This window comes from Rhinichthys klamathensis, unplaced genomic scaffold, assembly GCF_029890125.1.
Source record: "Rhinichthys klamathensis goyatoka isolate OS25496 unplaced genomic scaffold, OSU_Roscu_1.1 h1tg000172l_1, whole genome shotgun sequence".
NCBI lineage: Eukaryota > Metazoa > Chordata > Actinopteri > Cypriniformes > Leuciscidae > Rhinichthys > Rhinichthys klamathensis.
In genome coordinates this window covers 843,684-861,711 of record NW_026606702.1, presented here as the reverse complement: position 1 = coordinate 861,711, position 18,028 = coordinate 843,684, and the positions used below count along the sequence as shown (strand labels likewise).

The window sequence follows — 18,028 nt, the reverse complement described above, 5'->3', positions numbered from 1 at the left end:
TATCCCTTTAATGTTTTTGATTAAAGATTATGAGGGCACATCAGGCACACAATAATTTTAGAATAAACACTGCAATGTTCCTTAAAAATAATTTGTTAGTTTTTCTTTCATGGTGATGAATCATGGAGGGATCTAAAATGAGCAGTTGGATGTCTGTCACACAGTGCAGATTATTTTGTTTCTTAACATCCAAAGGCAACAGCTCATTTATTCAATGCATTCTCACCTTGCTTCCCATCCTAATTATGGATACCAATTAATGCACAGACAAAAATGCTGAATGAGAGCAGGCTATTTGAGACAATACCTACTTGTTAATGTGGATAGAACAGTTTGCCATGTCCAGGACTATGTTCAATGATGCTTTTGCATTTCTTAACTCAAGCAATTGCTTTAGGAAGAGAACAGCATGCATGAGTCAATCAGTAGATATGTATCCATTTTCTGCCAGCTACTGAACCCTCTGGTGCTATTAAATACTGTTTTTTGCAATGGAAATCTTGCAATGCTACAGCATTCCATTCCCTCTGCATGCATTTTAATTTTCCATTTCTTTGGCCTGGTTTGTATTTGAAAGGAGTAGGAGTAAAAGATTCATTGGCTTTTTTCTATGAGAGAAGTGAGGATCTCTATGCAGATGCCAAACACGCACAAACACACTGGCGTCACGTACGGTCTGTGCTATGAAAACTCTAAACTAATGTCTAAACACTTTAGAACTTGGACAGAAACAAGGTGGTAGTCATAGCATACCAAATGTGTCCACCCCAGACGCACTTACATGCTCCGATGAATGTACAACACAAACTTCTGGAGCTGGTTTGTACAGTGCTTCAGTTTCTGATATATGTGCTGCCATGGTCGACGTTTATATTTGCAGGCCAGCTGTATCTGTTTTCCATATTGATGATGTTTTGTGTTTTTTTATCTGTCATTCAGGTCGCCATGCTAATACAGTACCTGATAGAAAACTCGCCTGCCATATTTGGAGATGATCTGGACAGTCTGTTCACCAGGCAGATGAATTCAGAGCAGGAAACACATGACTACACAGGTAATTGTGTAGTAATGCCCTTTGGACCTCATTAATATGAGAAGCCTATTGAGGTACTTAAAAGACAACAATTTGCCTTTTTGACAGTGCAGTTTTACAGTACTCCCACACACATTTAAACTGCCTGCAGTTATTTAGAGTTTGACTTAGTAGTAGTAAATGAATTGGAGCTAAAGAAAAAAAATTCTAAATCTCTTTATATAACTCTTAAGACTAAGTAGAATGTGGATTGGATGCGGTTGGATGTGGATGCCTCGTAGACCTTATTTAGCTCTAGCTTAATTAGACGAGGAAGCCACTTAAGTTTTGTAAAACATTGACCTGTAAGGTACAACGTGGAGCCATGTATTTTTTTTTTTTTTTTATGCATTTAGCCGGGCTATGTCCAGCGATTTACGTAGAATTTCGATTGTACTTGCCACGTTGGGCCATACATAGAGAGGCCTCGTTAGACCATACAGAACAGTCGCATTGGGCCATACATAGACAGGCCTCGTTAGACCACACAGAACGGTGGCACATTGGGCCATACATAGACAAGCCTCGTTAGACCATACAGAACAGTGCCACATTGGGCCCAGGGCCGGCTCTAACCCTTTGGTTGCCCTGGGCGATATTGAGTTTTGTGCGCCCCCCCCATCTTATCTGACCATAACTTGTAGTAGATAAATTACAATTACTACCACCACTAGGCCTACTATTAATTACTAATCTATTAGGCTGCTACAAGGTTAAGGGGGGTTCGGGGGTATTTTCCCGGTAAGAAAATTTTGTGCATTTTAATGTTAAATTCATCAATCTGGTGCACTTTGAGAGTTCAAAACTAAAAGCTCCAACCCATATTCAGTGTGCAAATTGAACAAAGAAAAATTCAAACCTCTTTTAATAACAGTGTCTGTCTACATTACACTACAACATAATAATAGATATAATATTAATCCCATGACAGTAATAGCCATAGCCTAAGGAAACTTTCATAAGTAGGCCTAGGCTATATTGTACAATTTTCTATACTTGAAAGTAAGTTATATATTTGGAAGTAATTAGCGCCGCCAATTAAGCAAAACAAAACAAAACAAAACGAATGGGCCACCGATGTACGAGTTTTATGGGCCGTTAAGAGAAAAAGAGAAAAATAAAAGTATGAGATGTATCGGCCCAAAAAGCACGTCGGCCCCGCGGGAATCTGCCGGTAGTCCCGATGGCCAGAACATTTGACACCTTAATGGCTGAGATGAGAAGACTTACCTCTATACTGGGTTTTCTTTTTATCTTGTTGCTTTCTCGGTTTTCGTCCCTGTGCACCAAAGGGTTTAGACCGCTTCATTTTCGATCAGCGCGCGCAGCAGCTGAGCACTTGCCTAACGACGTAACCATAGAACGTAACGTAACGCAACTAACCCCCCCCCCCCCCCCCCCCCCCCCCCCCCCCCCCCTTAGGAAATGATCGACAATAATCATCCATTCAATCTAATAATCAGGTTGACAAGTAATTAAACGTATGGCTGAGGGGCGCCTTAGGATGATCATGTTTAATAAACATGTTTTTGTTTCGCTTGTCATTCTAATTCTGTGTATGGGAAGTAGGCCAAGGGCGACACTAGAGGGCGCCCGCGCCCCCAACACATTTGTCGCCCTAGGCAACTGCCTAGTTCGCCTATAGCAATCACCGGCCCTGATTGGGCCATACATAGACAGGCCTCGTTAGACCACACAGAACGGTGCCACATTGGGCCATACATAGACAGGCCTCAATAGACCACACAGAACGGTCCCACATTGGGCCATACATAGACAGGCCTCGTTAGACCATATAGAACAAGACCACATGGAGCCATACATAGACAGACCTCATTAGACCACGCAGAACAGTGCCGGATTGGGCTATACATAGACAGGCCTCGTTAGACCTCACGGAGCAGGCCATCTGGGGCCATACATTTAGACGAGCTACATTGGACCACACAGAGCAGGCCTCATTGGACCGCAACGCTGGCCGAATTGGACCACACGGCCACGATTGACCACAGAGACAAGACCCCGATGAGCCACACGACCATGATAGACCACATAGACAAGGCCTTGATGAGCCACAACGGCCGCTAGACGAAACACGTAAAACGAAGGACAGCCAGCTTCTTCTTTTTTTTTTTGCAATGAATGCTACAAGGTCTTGGTAGACCACACATAACCTAAGCCCCGAAGGGCCACTGGCCAACCATAGGCATCTTTTTTAAGGACAAGGCACCGATATGCCAATAGGCCTAAAGACCCACACGAAGACGAGGCCCGCTGGGCCACTGGGCTGCTAAAGCCACACAGAGACAGACTCACATAGACGAGGCCACATAGAATTAATGCCATAACTGGCCACGAGCAAGCCACATTAGGCTACACGGTCATGGTAGACCACACTGAAAATAGAATGAGGCCACGAGGGCCGCGATATCGTGAGCCCACACTGAGACAAGAACACACAGAAACAACGGCCACTAGGCCACACAGAACCGAGGCCGTAAGGGACACAAGACCACGTAGGCCACGCACAGGACAAGACAACGTAATGCCACGATGCCTTGAGACCCACACAGAGAAGAGGCCCGCTGGGCCACAGACTGCTAATGCCACACTGATACAAGGCCACCGAGACACAGCCTAATGAGATGAATATAGCATGACACCACCACCAGTAGTTGCATAGGTATTTACCTGATTTGTTACTGGAGAGCTTGCTGAGCTTTGAGAATGGTTTTTGAATCAGGTCTGATATATGATTCGAATGCGGAGGAAGACCATCTAATGGCTGGTGAAGAGATTCCTCTTTCAGCTGCTGAAGTAGCTGCTCCGATTCTGAAGGAATGGCCGGTATAGAGAGAGGGGGATAGACTGCAGCTTTTAATGACGGAGGTTAAGTGGGTTCTGCAACAGGCCTTCGAAAGGGGTGCTCCGTTAGGTAATATGAATAGTGGTGCGTGGTTTGAAGTTCTAGGGCGGATTTTAAGAAATGTAACCATAGATGTGTAGGGGCAAAAAATTTTATTGATTTTTGAAAGTGTTAGGATGGCGCCAGAACCTTGAGCGTCAGTCTTGGAGTGCTTGAGAAAGAGTGTGAAGAATTTAGGTGCAAAGTGTAGATCGGACAAGGAAATACCGCGGGCAGGATCGAATGTATTATTTTCTGAGGTGAATTCCCCTGGACGCATAAAACCATAGAAGGCAGATAAAAACACTGCTTCTAGTAGAATATTGAGGTACGTGGAAAAGAGGCCTTTGCAGACAGAATTTATTAATCTTCGTAATATCGTCTTTAGCTAGCCAAGCGCCTTGACCGGCTATCTTAATTAAATGGACAGCATTGTCTACCGAGGCGTAGTGTAGGGAGAAGGGTGCTAAAGGTATACATTCGTTAACACTCGCTGTGGTGACGGAATGTGGAGAAGACATGTCAAAAATGTCATAACATAAAAGGCAGGGTAATGGGCAGACGTTTATCAATTGTTTTACTGGAAGATTTAGCTAACCCTTTAAGTAGTAAGCGAATTTCGGAAAAAAGACTTGGAAAATTGGGATTATGATATTTTGCGTAGAATTGGATGCCAGCGAGGAGTCTGCGAATAGAAGAAATTTTAAGATTGCGTTTTTTCAAAATTGAAGACGAGGAAGGAGCAAACGGTCGAAATTAGAATAGGAAAAACAGAAATTTGGAAGGAGAAGCAAAACATTAGGAAAGCTGACCATGCTTTAGACACCTTTAGAAATGTAATGTCTGGCTGACGTAAACAGATCGTTTAATTTAGCGTTATGGCTGCTAAGGGAGGGCAGGTTGTTGGATCCGGGTTGGCTGAGGGGCACAGTCGTCTGAAAGTCTGAAATCGAAATCGAGAGAGCGCATCAGCAATAACATTGCAGTGGCCGGGAATATGTTCGGCTTTGATGGTGAAGTTAAAAACAACAGATTGCCAAATTTACCGTCTCAAGAAATGCATGATTGTAAGGCAAGCTGATCTACCTTTATTAATGATGGCAACTGTGGCTTCGTTGTCACAAAACATCATGATGCGTTTACGTGACCACTCTGGGCCCCAGATGACACTTGCGACGGCTATAGGATATATCTCGTAGAGCGCAGATGATACGGAGTCGGACGCTGTTTTAGGAAAGTCATTAGGCCCTTTTTCTGCGAACCATTTCCCTTGGAAGAACCCTCCGAAGCCGATAGATGGAGCAGCTTCGGTGAATAATTGTAGTTGTAACGGATTCAAAATCATCGTTGTAGAAGAATGAAATACCGTTCCAACCGTTTATCAAACTCTTCCTAAATTTTAAATCGGACAAACAGCCATCATCTATTTGGATCTGATCACTTAGCTTTTCCACGGAATGGGCCAAAGTTAACAACCGTGAGATGAAAGCCCTGTCTTGAGGAATGATGCTCATGGCGATATTTAGGTGGCCGAGTAGCGAAAGCATGTCACGCTTTGATATGGAATGTAGGGAGGAAAAATATTCCAAAAAGGACCTGATTCTTGAAAGCTTTTCAGAGGGAAGAGAAGCTTGCATTAGAACTGAGTTGAGGGAAATGGCTTGAAATTCTAACAAAGTAGAAGGGCCCGAGGTTTTCTCGACGGAGAGGGGAACGCCGACGTCGCTAAAAATCTTTTTGAGTACGTTGAGAATTGAAGTTTGAGATGATGGAAAATCGATCAGCAGAAAATCATCGAGCAAGTGTAGGACGAAAGGAAGTTTCCAGACGTTCAACAAGATCCAACAGAGAGCTTCGGAAAGGCTATTGAAAATATGGGGGCTACTTCTGCACCCGAACGTGAGCCTTAGTGCAAAATAGAATTTTGAATTCGATTTAACGCCGAAAAGTGGCCAGTCAGAAGGGTGGATTGGCATGGTTTTAAAAGCGTCCGTGATATCGTCTTTAGCTAGCCAAGCGCCTTGACCGGCTATCTTAATTAAATGGATAGCATTGTCTACCGAGGCGTAGTCAAGTCAAGTCAAGTCACCTTTATTTATATAGCGCTTTTTACAATACAGATTGTATCAAAGCGCTTCACAGTGATAACATGAAAACAATATAACAAAAACAATATAACAATATAACAAAGTTTGTTTCTAAAAGAAATTGCGTCAACGTCCACCTTAAGTAAGGCAGATCAATAATATTATTGAATATTAAATGTTAAATGTCCCCAACTAAGCAAGCCAAAAGCCAAGGCAACAGTGGCAAGGAACCAAAACTCCATCAGGTGACAGAATGGAGAAAAAAAACCTTGGGAGAAACCAGACTCAGTCGGGGGGCCAGTTCTCCTCTGGCCAACGAAGGAACAGTGCATGATTCGGGCAGCATTACAAGTCAGATTGGATCGGAACATTTAGAGTATTTTTTGGAAGTCCAAGTATGCACGCCGGTCTTAAGACGAGTTGTTGAGGATCAGTGCCGTCCACCATAGAGAGTCCATATCGCCCGTGTTGAGTCGTCACTTCATAGGCTTTGTGATTGGAGCATCTGAAGTCTCCGTGAGAGGCTGGATACAAACTGGAGCTGACGAACGCCATTTTCTCGGGACTCGCGTCCCGAGATAACAGCAGAAAAGCAAAGGGAAAATAATTAGCGTAGCTGCTGTTCATAATGATGATTTCCATAACACAGGCGTAAAAGACAAAACATGAAGACAGTGACTCTTGCGTCCCAAAATCACCCCCCTCCGTCCCCCACTCAACTCAGCCCAGCTTACTGACCTCTACGTCCCTCCTGCTGCTAAGACCTAACCACAATCTCACAATCTCTCCGCAACCCAACCATACGCGCCAACCCGTTGACTAAGGCTGTCGAGCCCCACTGGTGCGTGAATAGGCAGTTTCAGTGGACAACGGTTCCGTATGGCATACTACCTACCGCAACACAATATCTGCCCAACCACCCGTCATTCACGCAATATACACAGGAACGTAATGACTGCAAATACTATGCAACCTATACAGATAACCTACAGTCTCTTCAAGTTTTATAGTATTAAATGCATTTGATCTGATTCAGCAGTATAATAAAAGGTAAGCATTATGTAAATGCTTGGCTAAAAAGATGCGTCTTTAATCTAGTTTTAAACTGGGACAGCGAGTCAGAGCCTCGAACAATATCAGGAAGGCTATTCCAGAGTTTAGGAGCTAAATGTGAGAACGCCCTCCCTCCTTTAGTGGACTTAGATATCCTAGGAATGACTAGAAGCCTCGAATTTAGTGATCTTAAAGAACGCGATGGATTGTAGGGCGATAGAAGGTCCATTAAATACACAGGAGCTAAACCATTTAGGGCTTTATAGGTCAGTAATAGTACTTTGTAATTGATACGGAACTTGATAGGTAACCAGTGTAGAGATGATAAAATTGGTGTTATATGATCATATTTTCTTGACCTAGTAAGAACTCTAGCGGCTGCATTTTGCACTAACTGTAGCTTGTTTATTGCGGATGCAGGACAACCGGCTAATAAAGCATTACAGTAATCTAGTCTCGAGGTCATGAATGCATGAACTAACTTTTCTGCATCGGAAACAGATAGCATGTTACGTAATTTAGCAATGTTTCTAAGATGGAAAAAGGCCGTTCTTGTAACATATGAAATATGATTTTCGAAAGACAAGTTGTGGTCTAGTATAACTCCCAGGTCTTTTACCGTAGAGGATAAAGTAACAGGACATCCTTCTATATTAAAGTTGTATTGTAAGTGGTTTTGTGGATAGTTTTTTGGACCAACAAGTAATACCTCCGTTTTATCTGGATTTAGTAGCAGGAAATTATGCGTCATCCAGCATTTTATATCTTTAAGACACTCTGTCAATTTTGATGAGTTAGTGTTTTCATCTGGCCGTGATGAAATATATAATTGAGTGTCATCGGCATAACAGTGGAAATTAATTCCATGTTTTCTTATAATATTACCAAGTGGCAGCATATATATTGAGAATAGCAGAGGGCCTAACACTGATCCTTGCGGCACTCCATAGTCTACTGACGTTATCTTCGATTTTTCCCTATTTAAACAAACAAAATGGTAACGGTCTGATAAATACGATCTGAACCAGCTTAATGCCTGTCCCTGAACACCAGTGTAGTTTTGTAGTCGATCCAAGAGTATTTTATGATCGACAGTGTCAAACGCAGCGCTAAGATCGAGTAGAACTAATATTGAGATACAGCCTTGGTCAGAAGCTAAAAGTAAATCATTTGTAATTTTAACTAGCGCAGTTTCTGTGCTATGATGCGGTCTGAATCCTGACTGAAATTTTTCATATATCTCATTTTCTTGCAAGAAAGAGCACAATTGAGCGGACACAGTCTTTTCTAGTATTTTAGACATAAATGGAAGATTTGAAATCGGTCTGTAATTTGCTAAGTTATTTGGATCTAATTGCGGTTTCTTAATGAGAGGTTTTATTACTGCCAGCTTGAATATTTTTGGAACATGACCTAAAGATAAAGACGAGTTAATAATATTAAGAAGAGGCTCTTCCACTACAGGTAACACTTCTTTCAGAAATTTAGTTGGTATTGGATCTAATAAACATGTTGTTGGTTTAGATGCAATGATAAGTTTATTTAGCTCTTCCTGTCCTATAGTTGTAAAGCGGTGTAGTTGTTCTTGAGGGGCGATAATTGAGGCTGAATCATAAGACACCATAGAGGATTGTACATTTACAATTGTGTTTCGGATGCTTTCTATTTTCTCATTGAAGTAGTTCATAAAATCATTACAGCTATACTGTAACGGAATAATTTGCTCGGGTGATGTCTGTTTATTTGTTAGTCTAGCCACGGTGTTAAATAAAAACCTTGGATTATTTTGGTTATTTTCTATTAGTTTGCGGAGATGCTCAGCCCTGGCTGCTTTTAGAGCTTTTTTATAACGAGACATACTGTCTTTCCACGCGATTCTAAAGACCTCTAAATTAGTTTGTTTCCATTTACGCTCTAGGTTACGAGTTTCTCTCTTGATAGCATGCGTAGCACTGTTGTACCATGGTGCTTTAGTTTTCTCTCTAACCTTTTTTGATCTAATTGGTGCAACAATATCTAATGTACTAGAGAAAATGGTGCTCAAACTGCTAGTCATTTCCTCTAGTTCATCTGTTTGTTTGGGTTCACTGAGCAGCTGAGATAGATCAGGTAAGCTATTTGAGAATCTATCTATAGTGGTCGGAAGGATTGTTCTGCCTGGTCTATAACGTGGCGCAACATGACAAATTTCAGCAGTGCGTATTATACAAGTTACCATGTGATGATCGGTGAGATCGTCACTTTGCGGTATAATATCTATATCGGTTGGATTGGTTCCGTATGATATAATTAAATCTAGTGTATGATTTAGACGATGAGTGGGACCACTGACATTCTGCTTGACCCCAAAGGAGTTTAATAAATCTGTAAACGCAGTCCCTAACGCATCGTTTGTGTTATCTACGTGTATGTTAAAATCTCCAACAATTATTGCTTTATCGGCATTGACCAATAGATCTGAGAGAAAGTCTGCAAACTCTTTTAGGAAATCAGCATATGGTCCTGGAGGTCTATATACAGTAGCCAAGGCTAGAGATAATAGGGATTTATTTCTTACATCTAAGAGCGCAACGTTTAGCACCAGTACTTCAAACGAATTAAACCTGTGACCTGTTTTCTGAGTTACATTAAGAATATCTCTATAGATTGTTGCAACACCGCCGCCACGACCGATCAGACGGGGCTCATGCTTATAACAGTATCCTAGCGGGGTAGAATCATTTAGACCGAAATACTCGTTTGGTTTAAGCCAGGTTTCAGTAAGGCAAAGTACATCGAAGCTATTATCTGTGACCATTTCATTTACAATAACCGCCTTATATGTGAGCGATCTAATGTTTAGAAGACCTAGTTTTAGAAATTGTTTTTGTTCACTGATATTTAGATTTTCAGGTTTAATTACAATAAGATTTTTCCTAGATCCTACAGTGGATTTATTATTTGGCCTCACTAAACGAGGAATAGACACAGTTTCTATATAATATTCTACACTACTTATATCAATTAAATTGGCACAGCAAAGACTGTGATTTGGAATTTGATTTTCTAGTCATACGGTGTGTAACGTCTTGGAGATGTTGTCCGACAGAACAGCCGCTCCGATTCTGCTGGGGTGCAGGCCATCAGCACGGTAGAGCCTAGGTCGCTCCCAGAACAGATTCCAATTATTTACAAAGAGCAGTTTTTGTTCATTACACAATGACATTAACCATTCATTAAGTGCAAATAATCTACTGAACCTTTCCTGTCCTTGTCGGTACGTGGGAAGCGGTCCAGACACGATGATCGTTGCCTCAGGCGCTGTGTTGCGTACCGCCTCGATCAGGCTCCTGTAGTCCTTCTTCAGAACCTCCGTCTGCCGCAGCCTGATATCGTTTGTTCCAGCGTGAAGCACCACAGCTCCGACGCGCTCTTCACCGTTCAGGATCTCGGGAACCTGTGCGGCGACATCAAGTACACGAGCACCAGGAAGGCAGTGAGTGCGCACCTTACCCTTACCTGAGGTAGCACGGACATGACGGACCATGGAAGTGCCGATGATCACGGCGTCGTCGCGTTCCGACTCGCGAAGAGGGGAGAAGCGGTTCCGGGTGGAGATCTCGAAGACCGGGAGGGGCGGAGAGGTTCTTGCTCTGGTCCTGGCTCGTGTCTTCCGCTGTGGGATCACCCAGGGTCCATGGTGTTGGGTTGGTGCCGGAGTGAATGATGCCAGAGATGATCGCGTCCTCCTGGGCAGAGAAACGCACGGAGTGGACGAAGTCGGAGTCAAAAAGTTACTAACCACTGACTTGTGTGCATCGGCGCGTGACGTTTCAAGCGCTGATCGCCGATCCCGCAGCTCGGCTTGCCTCTCTAGCAGACCACGGATCTGTTTCTCCACCGATTCAAGCTCCAATCGTACCGAAATGAGTTCGAATGTGTCCTCACCTGCACTCAGAGGTAACGTTAGACACACATCTGATATGTTCGCCATAACAGATGAACAGTAGATTAGTAGTGATACTACCAATATCACTAGTAATTTAGGACTGAAATGCTGGATATAACCTGTATCCTTTCAGTGAAACGGGTGTAAAATCAGACGGTCAATAGGCGCGAGGCCACGCGTGAAATGCTAGCGGACTAAAGGCTAGTAGCCGAGATTCGCAAAGTTGGGTCTAAGTAGCGATATCAAAGCAATCCGATTGTTTTTTATAAGGAATAGTATCAAGGATAAGTTCCCATGATATAAAAATAGAAAGTGCTTGTTTATAAATGAGTGGTAAAAAGAAAATCAAGGATTAATGAATTGATTCGACGGAGCTTTCAAACACAAACACCGACTCACAGAATCACTGTATCTGTAGGGAGTGTAGTGTAGGGAGAAGGGTGCTAAAGGTATACATTCATTAACACTCGCTTTGGTGACGGAATGTGGAGAAGACATGTCAAAAATGAGACGTTTTTTGCCAGAGTATTTCCGTGTTGCGACGCCGATGTAATTGATACGAAAAGGCGAGAAAGGAGGGAAAGCGAAAGGGCCAATGACATAACTTTTATTGGCCTCTTTTTTTCTAGCAGATTAGTAACCACATCTGGTTCAGTAATTGCTGATTGCTAAATTTTAGCTATGAAAGAGGTAGTGAGATGGGAAAGAATGCCCACCTGAATCCCTTGAGACAGACCGGTGATTAGATAATCGACAAAAGTCGGATCAGGGTGAGAGTAGAGGTAGCTAGAGAGATTAGAAATGTTAATGGGAGTAGAAGGGTGGATTTTCAGAATTTCCTCCCTTTTCCTCGGATTGCAGGTTTATACCGGCGTAAGCAAACCAATTTTGGGTGCGGATCCTTGCAAAAGCTGCAGATGTGGTCATATTTACATTGAGGAAAAGAACAAACAGATTCATTAAATTTGTTACAGATAATGCCACCTTTAAGATCTGCGATATAACGTTTCCTGCTGTCGTGTGGGAGCCTTACATTCTCAGCGCCATGGACAGCGTGCGACTCTTGGCTAGTGAATGCTTTCGGGCAAAAAGGAGCCGTGTGTCCGTAAGCGCTACACAAGCCAGCGTTTTTGGCCGCCAAAATGACGAACGAGCAGTTCAGTATCAGAAACAGACCAGTCTAGTCTGGAGTTATAGAGCGAAATGAAGGAAGCTGATTTGACGGAGAATGATTTATGGTATTCGTAGAATAGTGTACCCCCGTATCTTTGATTAAAGTCTGCCAGCATGGCTAAATAAAGATCCAACTCTTCCCTCCGATCTGGGAAAACCTGACACAGAATGTCTTTGAAAATGCTGAAAGCAATGACGAATTCTGCGAAAGAAAGATTCCGTAGTAATCTCGGATGGATCGGAAGTTTTAAGAAGGACTGCCACGTCACCACTGTCGACCATTTTCCTGTCAGCAGCAGGCGAGGGAAGCAGAAGTGAAGCCAGGTTAATGTCCTTACCTTGGATGATGTTTGTTCTGATATGAGGGGACACCGTAGCAGTGGCTGGAGAAACAAAACGCCTACCAAATGACTGGGTTTGGGCTGCTGTAGAAAGGTGGAAAATGAAGTTTCAGGTGGAGCGGGAACATCCTGAAATGGTGTCTGTGCCGTTTGATGAAAAGTTGGCAGGGCTGAAGAGGTAGAAGCAATGCTCGAGGAATCGCTTAATCCACTGGCAGGAGGACGAAATTGAGGGGTTGCTGCGAAGTTGATAGCCTGATTCGGGCCATTGGAGTTAGCTGCGGGGTGGTTTTCATCTAAGAATTAGCAATATACAGGTGAAACTCGAAAAATTAGAATATCGTGCAAAAATTTATTTATTTCAGTACTTCAACTTAAAAGGTGAAACTAATGTATTATATAGACTCATTACATGCAAAGTGAGATATTTCAAGCTTTTATTTGTTATAATTTTGATGATTATGGCTTACAGATATGAAAACCTTTTTACAATATTCTAATTTTGACTTTGGGGTTTTCATGAGCTGTAAGCCATAATCATCAAAATTATAACAAATAAAGGTTATGAAATAAGGTTATGAAAGGTTATGAAATACTGAAATAAATGAACATTTGCACGATATTCTAATTTTTCCAGTTTCACCTGTACAGGTTAAAGTCACAGAAACCCTTTAAACCAAGGCTATTCAATTGGCGGCCCGTAAGCCAAATCTGGTTCACCAATCATCTCCATCCGGCCCGAGGGCACCCCCACCTCCCTCCCCCTATTTTCCTGACGGTGCGGCTAAATTGATACGTGGTGGCAGTGCATGGCGCCTGCAGCTGTACGGCTACGCACTGTGCGTCCCGTATTTCTGTCGACTGAACCAGCGATTTCAATCATTCATGAATCAATCCTTCTTTTGAGTCGATTCTTTCTTTTCGGTGAATTGGCCAAACGCGCTTGCATAACGGTCTGAATTAATGATTAAACTATAGTTTTTTGAAACGGCCGTAACATTCCCAACAAGACTGATGAGGAAAACAGGAGAAACATTGTGCCATAAACAAAGACTTTTAAATCCCCAATCACCACCTTTACAAACATTTAGCATGAATGTACTGTAGTAACACTGACTGTATTTACCAAGGTTTGGGAAAATGTGAAATACTATGTTATTAATATATATTGTATTAGATTCATTAGGTGGGTAAGGGAATATAATTCATTTTTGTTATACATATGGCAGTTTCTTTGTGAAGGTGTACTGTATGTATACTGTACTGGTTTTTACCAGTGTTTATGCTACTGCTTTTTTAAACATATACAGTCAAACCAAAATTTATTCAGACACCTTTAACATTTCTCACATTATCACAGTTTATTCACTATAGTTTAGACAATGGTAATAAAATATAACAAGAACTCAGAGTTATCAAATCAGTTGATATTTCACTGGTTTTGGCCATCCTTCTGTTAGACTGTCTCTCAAATGAATTAGGTTGAATAGCTGTCAGCTGTTAAATTAGATAATACCAATTTAGGTCCACCAATTACTAAGCAATGCTTAATTTTGTTCAGTCTGTGGTGTAAAAAGGTTGCATTAGCAAAAAATATTTAAGCAAAACATGGTCAGGTCAAAGTGTCAAACAAAGTGTCAAACAAGTCAGTCTCACTGTCACATTTTATTTTTTAAGCCTATAATATAGGCTAATAATTATAAATAAAATAATTCTTACAAATAGCTACGAGCTTGTATAATTTATATATTTGTTCCAAGGAAAATAGTTGTACACAGCTGTAAATTATCAAGTTTTTATTTATTATGGTCTTATCTGAATACTGTTGGGTATCACATTTCCAGGTAAATACAATACTTTTACTTTTTAGGTTTACTTTAGCTTATTTATTGAAACTGTTATGTCCCATGGCACTTCTTGTAAAGAGTAGGGGTTTAACCCCGGTGTCCTGGCCCAATTCCCCCCATTGGCCCTTACCAATCATGGCCTCTTAATAATCTCCATCCATTGAATTGGCTCTATCACTCCCTCTCCTCTCCACCTATAGCTGGTGTGTGGTGAGCGCACTGGCGCTGTTGTTCTGTGGTTGCCGTCGCATCATCCATGTGGATGCTGCACACTGGTGGTGGTTGAGGAGAGACCCCTGACATGATTGTAAAGCACTTTGGGTGTACAGTAGTACACATGAAAGCGCTATTAGTTCGTTCATTCACTCGTTCGAATAGCCCTGCTTTAAACCAGTGTTAAACAACCCTGTTCCTCTCTACCAATGAACTGATGAGTTGAATCAGGTGTGTTTAATTAGGAAGAGTTCGAAAATGTGTAGAGCTGGTGTGCCTCCAGGAACAGGGTTGGGAAACTGCTTTAAATTGTATTCTTTACCACTGTCATGACTATCCCAGTTTTTTGTGCATGTACTGTAAATGACTTTATGAGCTTTATAAATGTTTAATTTGTATTAGGTTGGATTTTTTTTTCAGATGTACAAACCTTACAAGAAACATTTTCATTTGAATGCATTCATTTCCAAACACCATATATATATATATATATATATATATATATATATATATATATATGTGTGTGTGTGTGTGTGTTTTAATTATATTCAATTATTATTTAGTTCATATTAATTTACAGCTATTAATTATTTTTTTACCGAAAATGTTTATATTACCTATCTTATATAGGTAATATATAAATTACTATCTATTACTTTTTATATGTATGTTAAAATGACAAAGCTGCAATAAATGTTGAACTATTTTACAATTCTTTCTCTTCTCTAGATGCTTCATTTCATCTTCAGCACTCCTCTTCAGAGGACACAGATCAAGACCTCACCGTTTCTTCCCAATTGCCTGAAGTTCATCCACTTTACCTCCCTTTGGCTGCTCTTTCCCTGAAAGAGAAGAGGAGCCCCCAGCCCTTTCAAACTGATATGCCTTCAACAGAAGGCGCCTACAGCTGTGGAACACTGGATTCCATTTCATCTCGTTCCAGTGCTTCTGTGAGTATGCTGGGAGTTGGGGATCTCAGCCAATCACGCGATCGATGCCTCTCTGAGCCTTCCATGTATTTTTCCACACCCCAAACGCCGGCACCGACTCATACCCCTGTTATCCGCCAATCCAGCTATGATGCCGCTGTAAAAGACAGCAGAAATGAGCAGTCACAAGGCCCCATGGGGCTGAGCCCAGAACAACAACCACCCAATTCTGGAATGGGTACCAGGCGACGACGTTACACTTTTTGGAAGTCGCCACAAATCCCCACGCGCTTCCGTCATCCTGCACAGAGATTAGCCAGCATGTCGAGTCTGTCATCTACAACCACTTCTTCTCTCAGCTCATTGGATAGTACGTTGTCCCTTAGCTCTGCCGATCCAATCCCCAGCCCTCAAGATACACAGTCCCGGCCTTTTCTTTTCGGAGCTGCTGCGAGACTGCAGCCTCTCACACCTGAAATATGCAGAAAGCGGTGGACAAGTACTTTTACTTACGAAGAGGAAGAGGACATTTGGAGAGAGAGAGATCAAGAGACTGAAAATGAGAAAGAGAGTGAATTGGAAGCATCTTTTCATGACTGTTTTGGAGAGAAAGTAGTGAAGGATGGAGAAAGGCCTGAGGGTGAGGATGCCATGAGCTGTGAGTCCTTTGGTGAGGTTAAAGGTGCAACAAGACAATCTGTGTCTATGTGCAGCGTGGAGTTTAGTGTGAATCCATTACAACCCGCCACATACCAGATAGAGCCCAATCTTGATATAAACTCGCAAGCGATTTCACTGAATCCCTGCAGTGTATGGACCGCCCCACTGACAAATCAGGTTGGCAATGATATACAGGAATCCCAGGTGACTCAAACACTAACACACACACCCACAACGACACAAAAGCAATCCAGTACCAATGGAGAAAACTCTGTAAGTCAGCAACAGCTGGAGCGTAAAAAAAATGCTTGCTCAAACATCCATGCCTCAGGTAGGCAGAAAGTGAGCAGAATGAAAATTACAGTCTTTCCTTTTGCTGGAAGAGTGATGCTAAAACATTCTAAAGTCACAGATCAAACCGCAAACATGCCAATGAAAACAGAGCAAAAAGCTGAGCCAGGATTCAGTGTAGAAAAGGAGGGAAAAGTGCGAGAATCTGTTCAGGTACATATCCCACAGACACTGTTTTACGGTCATAATGTTCCGCTAGTGTTACTTTCTACACCACCACAGCAAATGTCAGTCCAGGTGAGGACACATTGTACTCCCCCTGATGATGTTGGTGTGACAGATGCAGGTTTGTGTGATGAAGCTAATGTTAGCATTGTTGCAACTGATATTAGCAACGGAGTAAGCAGTTACCCAGCAGAAAATACCATTCAGAACATCAAATGTATTAGTCATAGCATGAGCACTGTTGATGATCTGCACAGCCCTGGCTGTATTACTGAACCTGCTAGCCCCATTGTTAGCATTAGGAGTGGTTATAATGTAAATCGAAGTATAAAGCTTATTCACAGCAATGCTAATCAGAGTGTGGACTATCCGAAACCTTCTAGCAAATCCTCAGGAACCTTTCGCCACACAATCTGTATCAAGCTCCCTGGCAGCAGAGGGATGGCACAGAACAAGCCATTACCATAATTGAATCCTTCTGGTTATGTAATATTACGTGGAGTGTATGCAGCATTTGTTCTCAGTGTTTTTTCGTAAGAACGAGGTTAGGTATAGATTCTGCAGGTTTTATGCGGTGCAGCAGGAGTACGAGTTTTGTGTGTATTTATGTGTTTGGAGTAGAGGCTAAAGGGATTTACACTGCGGGGTGTGCCATTTCAAAGGCTTCTGCAGAGACCATACACAGATACGGGAGTGATGCAGTTCTGTGAATGGAAAACTCACATTGCAATGGTTATAATTTTTTTTTTTTCAAATGAACAATAAAAACATTAACATCACAAAACTGAAAACAAATTAGACCAAAGCTTAAACCAAAGTAAACTAATATGATTTCCATTTTTAACAATGTTAAGTCTAATATTTTATCCAACATAAGACAAAAATGTACTGTATAGAAGGAATGATTTATGAGAAAGTGTTATATTTAGTCAAAATCAGCTGAGTCATTTCTCAAAATATCTTTTGCGTTCTAAAATTATTCAAGTTTGGCACAGCATAAGGATGAGGAAAAGATGACAGAATTTTCATTTTTGGGTGAACTGTCCCTTTAAGATATTAATTAAATGATTTTTAAACATATTAACTGAATTTGACATTATTACTGTTCAGTTTTACATGTTATATGCTTATTTATATGCTTTCTAAATTCTGGTCAGAAATCATGATATTAATTGCGAAAATTGTATACATGACCTTTGTCTTAACTAAAATATACATTTTGTGACATAACCTCGCACCATAACAGTTCGACTGCGGGCAGGTGGGGGTGGGGCTCTGGAGGTGGATGAGGAGATGGTGAAGGC

General features: G+C 41.7%; 1 protein-coding gene across 1 annotated transcript in view; it reads left to right on the top strand.

The window, feature by feature from the left end:
- Nucleotides 1–17,358, top strand: part of arhgap20b (Rho GTPase activating protein 20b) — a 68,180-nt gene extending 50,822 nt beyond the window's left edge. Inside the window, exons 14-15 of the mRNA XM_056260069.1 lie at nt 940–1,054; nt 15,349–17,358. Of these exons, the coding sequence (XP_056116044.1) occupies nt 940–1,054; nt 15,349–17,192 (1,959 nt within the window). The 3' untranslated portion in view covers nt 17,193–17,358. The remainder of the gene's footprint in view (nt 1–939; nt 1,055–15,348) is intronic.
- Nucleotides 17,359–18,028: the final 670 nt, after the last annotated feature.